The following is a 7,746-nucleotide window of genomic DNA, read 5'->3' as shown; positions in this document are numbered from 1 at the left end:
CCCCCTTGAGATCCTGGAAGCCACAATAAGGTCTCCTCGGAGCCTTCTTTTCTGCAGAGTGAACAGCTCCAACTCTCTCAGTCTGTCTGCACAGGAGAGGTGCTCCAGCCCTCTGAGCATCCTCGTGGCCCTTCTCTGGACACGCTCCAGCACGTCCAGATCCTTCTTGTAGTAGGGGCTCCAGGACTGGTCACAGCACTCCAGGTGGGGCCTCACGAGAGTGGAGCAGAGGGGGAGAATCCCCTCCCTCGCCCTGCTGGCCACGCATCTTGTGATGGGACTTCCCAAAGAACATACTACTAAAAAAGGGTCAGAAGTAATTACCGCAACAGACAAACATTTTTGCATTTTGATGAGCATGACGGGTCTTTCACCACAGCGGATTTTAAAGCCCAAATGAGTGCAGTGCAGCCGTGTGCCATCTACAAGGATTGAATTCAAGAAAAACACGCACCCAACTTGTTATTCCTAGGTTAATGAAGATTTTTTTCGAGGTAGAGTAAGGACAGTCCCACATTTTATCCAGCAGAAACTAAGGATGGAGACATTAGCATTCTATGGATTCATTTAGCGACTACTAATTAACAGGTTCCTGTAGTTCATTCAAAAAGTTAAGAGCTTTGTTGCCAAGTTGTGACAGAGCTTGTGGCTCTGACTGACCATGAGAACTGCACAGGAACAGTTTCCGACGCAATAAATACCTTCAGTCACTGGAAAACAAACTAAAGCGCTTACCTCCAAAGCGCATCCGTCCCATGGAATTTAGGAAGAACTCCTGGAGAGCTCCAGCAAGGCACAATGAAATTCGTGGGATCGTCCACCTGCTTCTAGGGAGGCAAGTACCAATGTGAGCTACAGCTTCAGCACGTGACCCAGTGAGAGGGATGCGGGCATTTAAGACATCCTGACCCTTATTCAGCACAAGCTCTGAACAGCTTAGAGCAATATCCTACGGATATCCATAGCTCCATGTTCTTACGGGCAGTCTGCCTCCGGAATTCGCTTCAAGGGGATTATTAAATGACCTACAGTGAAGGTCAGTGCTCACTGCTGACCTCAACTCCTCTATTCAACCAAAAACCCCTTTATTTTTTATATGCTGGAGCTTATACTCACTGTATTCTGCATATTTTTGAAAAACTAGAGCAGCACAATGTACTGCAACCTCCCCTGAGTTGTCTTTATTTCCCCATTGACTAACAAATGTTCCTTATAACTTACTTTGAAACTTTGGCCCTTCTGACTTTATACACTCACACTCTAAATTTTTTACTTGCCTTGAGCCAGAAAGCTTTATTCTACTTATAAGATTCCCCACATGCGCTTCTAAATCTCAGGCAGTTCCTGGGGCATTCTTCCCTGCTGCTTTTTCTCTGCCTTTTTGAGTTTTAAATACATTTTTTCAGGGACAGTCAATGCTTTTTAGCCAATGGATGAGCAGTTCTCCATCCTTTTCTGGTTGCAGTTTCCCATCCTTTTCTGGTTGAAGTCCCCTTTGCTCAACTGTAAATTTCTGAATATGAAAATAAATATAATTATTTTCTTCCAGGGTTGTAGCTTTATTTCATCACAGAAGCCATAGTTTTTTTGGAAATAATCAACAGGACTGCAAGCAGCTTTAACTCGGTGCTGCACTGTGTGTATTGTGTCACTGCGAAACTGCTCTCTGGTTGCAAGTCCCAGAACTGCAGCAGCTTGAAGGCTGCTGAAGAGAACGTCACAAACAGCATTTTTGGTTCTCTTACAAACCTCGCACTAGGGAACCTCCCCAAGCGTGGCAAACCTAGTAGCTTGAAAGAGGAAGTGGTGAACAGGCTGTACAAAACTAATCTTTCCATATTGACGGCAGTCTATTTTTTGTGTGCTATTGGCAGCCTCCATGTTAAAGCGAGCGGCTTTTTCACTTCATTTCAGTTTTATCAGTAGTCTGACTTAGAGTTTTGCCATCATCTGCCTCCAATTCTTTTACCTCTTCCTGTAATTCATCCTCCAGCTCATAGTCCGAGACTGATTCAGTGTTATCATCCCAGTGATCGGCTTCGTATCTATCCAGTAAGTATTTCTGTGGTGTAATGTCATCGTCAGGAGGATCCTTTGCTTTTTTCTTTTTCACTTTCTTCCGAATCTTGGAAAGCTGCTGCTCCTGCTCTTCCGTCCAGGCGATGCTTTCTGCATCTCTTGACACTTTCAGTCTTTTGTAGTCCATTATCTGCTTATTCAGCAGCTCGTGATCGATACCAAAAAGGTTAGACCGCATGGGTGAATCTGAAGACTGAGCTGCCAGCTCGCTGTGGAAAGGAAAACAAATATTGAGAGTTTTTTTCCCCTCGTGCATATTTAAAGGGGCAATCCTAATTGTAAGCCAGAAATAGACTGGAGTTTTCAGTCTGACTTTACTAAGAGACTGTGTTCAGCACTGCGCTCCCTGTCTTAAGAAGAAGACACCACTGTATTGCATGTCCAAGGACGGGCGGCGTGTAACCAGAAAAAAGGGGGTCAATAGGGGAGGACTGGTAAATGTGGAGCTGGTAAACGTAGAGAAAATTAGCAGCCAGAAAGAAATATTACTGCTGCAAAGCATTTTTTAAAAAAATGTAATTATCACAAACACATCGAGTCTTGAATTCTTAAGAATTCTAAAAATATTTCCCTTATCAAAGTAACACTACGAATACCACAGATCAAGTGTTGGGTCTGCAAGTAAAATAAAATGCTGCCCTCTGTATTTAATGTCTGATTGTGAGTTTTGTCCTTGGCTGTTCTGTAGCCTCTGCTGTTAACAAAAGGCCCCAAGTGATCTCTTTAAAAGCTGAGATGCCTTTTCAGTAAGATCTTCCAAAAAGTCTCTCTTTCCTACTTTCTATTTCCTTGTAATACCATTTGCTGAACTCTGAGATAACAACAATGTACACATCTAGTCAGAATATACTCAAAAATATAGTCAAAAATATACTCTCTGTCCTGTCAAATAATACCCAGTTTAAGTTGGCCAACAGAGGTGAAAATGGACACTTGCCCAATTCTGATTCAAAAACCCCACCTCGAATCATTTTGAGATAATGTTTCTTCTTCCTCTGGAGGTCCAAAATCAGCAATTGACAATAATTTCTCAACCTGTAAACACACGAAGACAATACGTATTAAAGGTTCTGGAGAATTTACTTTGTTACACCTACACAAAAACGAGAAAAATATCTAACAGTAAATATATTATTTTCTCCATGTTTGGAATATTTAGCAAAACCATGTCAAATATAGCCTTTTCCTCCATCTACAGGAAACTGCTTCTACTTCGTGCCCAGGAAGTTTGTGTCAAATAGCAGAACTCACCCAAGAATGTTTTATTTCATCTTCCTTCAGCCTTGCAAATTCTTTTTCGTAACAACCTCACACTGAGATTTTTTTCCACTTCTTCTGCCCCTAAGTTTGTATTTCTATTACATGTAAATAATGAGCTCCCAACTCCCTTTTAACATGGCACTTAACCAGTAAATGCTACAAATCAAGTATATCCAGTGCTTATAGACTGTACCTCATTGTGAAAATTTTCTCTCACTGGAAATTTCTATTCCTGCTTTTCTTTGTAGTACTTGCCTTCTAATTCAGCCTATTTTTTGAAGAGTTGAACTGGATGGACCTTCCTTGTCTTCCAATACTTAAAAAATTCAGGTTCAGCTACATTATTTCAAGCCTGGTTATTTGATTCTGGGGATGACACAGATCTGACGAGCTGCAAAGCGTGAAAAGACAATCCCAGTGCTTCCCAGTGCCATCCACAGACAGAAGCTACACAGGGAGGGTTGTTACTTGTCTTCTGTGGTTAAATCTCTTGGTGCCTACGCACTGAACTTAAAGGCAAGGTCGCCCAGTCTTCAAAAAGAGTAAGAGGTCATTGAACAAAGTTTGAGGAATATAAACAGCTTTCAGGAGTGTTTAGCTCGTTTCTACTCTTGTGCTGTTGTTGGTGCCAACGCAGGTGAAAAACATCTGCACTGTTGGATCGGCACATGGGCATGAAACTCAGAGTTTTTCTGGCCACAGAAAGTTCAAGCAATTCGTTTCCAGAGGGTCTAAAGTTTTGGTTCTCCCTTCCAGCTCTGCTAATACACCCCACGTGATCCCATAAGCCACCAGCAGTAACTGGTTGTAACCCTGATGTAACCAATGATATTGTGACATTATTATTCTAGCAGTATTTGAATGGTTAAAACTATAAGCACCTTGACAGAAAATGTGAAATACTAAAGATAATTTTGAAAGATAAAAAAAAGAAAAGTAATATGAGGGAGCGTATATCCTCTGTGCAAAAATCTGCACTTTCCCAGAAACATGTTAACAATACAAAGACAGAAGGTTGGGGTAAAAAACCTCAATGGAATTTTAAAAACATAACATTTAAAATGTGGAAGACAGCTCCTCAGGCCTCATTTCTACAGTCATGTATACCAGGCAACACACAACTGTCTACTTTATATTATGCCTTAAAACTGTAATTTCATTTTCTGGGATTTCTTTATTGGCCTCCAAGCTTCTCTGAAAACTTCACTTCAGACATGCTATTAAGTAGCATCACAAGAAGTTCATGAGGCACTAGCTACGAGGATTCTTTTACACTGTCTACAAGCATCAGCCTTGCCCAAGATTCTTTGCTGAAATGCTTCGGAAGATGAAGAGGCAAGGGCATGGAAAAAGACTGATTTTTAACATAATCTATGTTAACAACCAGGGCTCTCTGCATCCCTAAGCGTTATGGTATGCTAAGTCGCCAAGTCGCCACGTTTGTGTATCGTTATTGAGTCAAAGATGATGATTACCTCTTTTACAGCTGATGCTTCTTTGTCTTTTACAAATACTACCGGGGGTAAGTTTCCTACAATCTGCTGACTCGTCAGAAGATACCTGGCAAAAAGACAGCGTTCACCGGTATGAGCAACAGTACACCACCTCCAGGACAGACAAAATACGTGAAATTCATTCCAGCAGTACCGGTTTGCAAAGCTTACCGCCCAGCGGGGATCCATTTGGGTCAGCACTAAGCATCACTGCAGAATCCCAACTCTCATTGTGTAACCTACAGAAACTACTAGTTGCAGATCCCACTGAGTATTGAGGAAGTTAGACTGGCTTCACCTCACAGACCGGTTGAAGGTATGCCAAGGAGAAAGGGAGAGACAAAAACCTCTATATCCTGAAAACTCACTGGACCCTCTGCCAAAAATGGGTAAAAGCATCATAATCCAAAGTAGCATGCCAACGTTTATTTTTTGGTGTCAGTATTGTGAAGGATTTCTGTAACATCAGTCATCCCTTCTGGAGGTCCAAACTGCGATCAGAATGGCCAGCGAATCAGTCAGGAGATACTTGGATACTTTTAGTTGCCAGCCCTCTCGTGCAGCATCACCCTCAGAGGTCACCACGTCCAGCCAACCACCACCAGTCCAGTGAAGTGAAAATTCATCTGGACTCCTCTTTCTTCCTGCTCCGCCCAGCCCCGCCTGCAGCACAGCAGGACGAGGCACAGCTGGTGTGACAGAGCCGTCCTGCCCCGTGAGGCTCATTGCAGAAGATGCTCTGACAACAAAGATCTAAACACCTACAGCATCCTAACAGGGTTAGAAATACTCAAGAAATGGCAGTAGTGTGTGGCTCTGAATTTATGAAGCGGTCTAACTGTTTATCCCACAGCAGTACCGTATACGTGGAGCACTCTTCCGCAGCACGCTCTCAACATAACTTTCTTTCTCCGTAGTGGCAGCAGGATTCCAGTACACACGACATGCTGAGAAGTTTGATGCCAGGGACACCTGCAAAGAGCCAAATGTTTCTTAAAAAATATATACCCACACACGTCGTATACAACTAAGTCATTAATAAGCACACAGTAACCCAAATATGTAAAAACTTAGGAGAAACTCTTTTTTCATCTCTGCTCTTAAGAACCATAATTACACGGTGCCTTTACAGAGGCACAGTTTAACACCAAGTAAGATTTACATTCAGTACCAGAACAAATTTTTGAGTTAGGCAAGTCGCTGCCTAATCACCCCTTCAACTGAAATTAAACAGAGAAGTCTGTCGACACCTGGATGTTACCAACAGGGCTACGCTTAGTCAGTGTGACAGTGCTACCACCACACACAGTCCAGGAGGACAATTCATGGCATGTTGTTTTAGAATCCAGTTGAAAGTGCATGTTTCTGCTAAAGAAAGACCTGAGACCCTGCCTGGTTTGTTGTCACCCAGAGTTTGGGTTTGATATTGACAGAAAAGAGGACGCCCTTCATGCCACCCTAACGGAAGAGTCTCTCCAGCTCCGAATCCTGCTCTGGGAACCTCCTGCGCCCAAACCTCTAGCTCACACAGTGTTTAGGGCATGAACCACACAAACTTCCTGAAGAACAAACTTCTGAAACATGACTTGGATTCTGAAAGATTTCTGTAACTGTTACTCGTCGCATCTAGCAGCATCTTACAGAACGGGTTCTCGCTATGAGAGCACGCTCCGCAAACTCCTAATACCCCACCAGGCTCAAAAAGAAACAACATGGAACAACTCCTGCCCACACCACAACACCCGGGGCTGCTCCTCTGGCCACGCTGACCTCGAGGAGCAGCAAGAGTGCCAGCTTTGGCACTTGCCTTGCAGATTTCCAGCTTGAGATCGTGAAGTTCTTGATTAACTTCACTGGTGGCCATCATCTCTGTCACAGCTTTGTGAATAAGGTTGTTCAAGACTCTGTGGCGTATGTTATCTTCTTTCCTAGTTTTTGTCTGGTCTTTCACTACAAAGGGCAATCCGGTTGGTTTATACATCTTTAAAAGAAAATAAACACATTAAGTTACAAACTTGTATTTAGGCAGTTAGATACACTTCTGTGCACTCTACTAAGTACGCTCTTAGAATTGCCATTATTGCAGCTGTGATGGCTTCATACAGGTCTTATGTACCAGGTGTTTCAACAAAGAATATTTGTGTTCACAAAATCTTTGACCTTCACGTATTGCAGTCAAGGTTTCTTACCTTTCCCATCATTTTGTAGCAAGTTACACAGCTCAATCAATCTGCTAACGCACAGCATGCGCTAACTGAAAAGCATCGCTTGTTTGAAAAACAAACATAAAATACTCGTCTTCTGTAAAACTAAGCTGGTATAGAGAAGTTTCAGTCTGGATCAGTTCTCTGCTATAGGCTCAAGAGTGTGTGAGCGAGTGGTGGTGCTGGTGCAGACAAACGACCAGCACAGGGGTGGAAGCAGCCACGGGGAGCCGAGCGGCTTCTCTTGACAGCGGTCGTGGCACGGCGTGGTGAAACTGGAGCCCTCATGCTCCTTCACACATTCACACATTCTGCTGTTTCTCCACCAGAAATTCTTTTTCCCCCAGTCAGACACAATGGCAGAAGCACAAGCTTGTTCCTCTTGGCGCAGACAAATGCAGCACTTACCATCTTAGATCCCAGCGTAGGGCTGTCATACCAAAACTTCTTTCTTTTGGGGGGAAAAAAAAAAAAAAAAAGAAGAAGAAAACCAGCTTCATCTTTCAGCAGTTCTGAGAAACAACATTATGAAAAGGTGAGCCCCTCAGACCTGTCTCACCCCCCAAACCACCCCACAGACCCCTGTAACCCCCCCTCGCCCACAAACTGCCCTGATGGAAGAAGAAAATTGTCTATTTTGCTTTAACCTGCAGCTCTGAAGGATTCAGGACTTGGCAACTTTGATGAAAGATGGTGTAACTTAGGTAAAA

General features: G+C 43.2%; 1 protein-coding gene across 1 annotated transcript; it reads right to left on the bottom strand.

The window, feature by feature from the left end:
* Positions 1–1,900: 1,900 nt before the first annotated feature.
* On the bottom strand, positions 1,901–7,487 carry RBFA (ribosome binding factor A (putative); the record flags this gene model as incomplete). The annotated part of the gene is made up of 6 exons (XM_009867318.1): positions 1,901–2,288; positions 3,041–3,114; positions 4,815–4,899; positions 5,692–5,804; positions 6,640–6,813; positions 7,445–7,487. Coding segments are annotated over 6 exons (877 nt in total), but the record flags the coding sequence as incomplete, so codon positions are not given.
* Between the last annotated feature and the right edge of the window lie 259 nt (positions 7,488–7,746).

This window comes from Apaloderma vittatum, unplaced genomic scaffold, assembly GCF_000703405.1.
Source record: "Apaloderma vittatum isolate BGI_N311 unplaced genomic scaffold, ASM70340v1 scaffold40493, whole genome shotgun sequence".
Classification (NCBI taxonomy): Eukaryota; Metazoa; Chordata; class Aves; order Trogoniformes; family Trogonidae; genus Apaloderma; species Apaloderma vittatum.
Note: the sequence above shows the minus strand (reverse complement) of the source record. Positions and strands in the feature narration are given on the sequence as shown.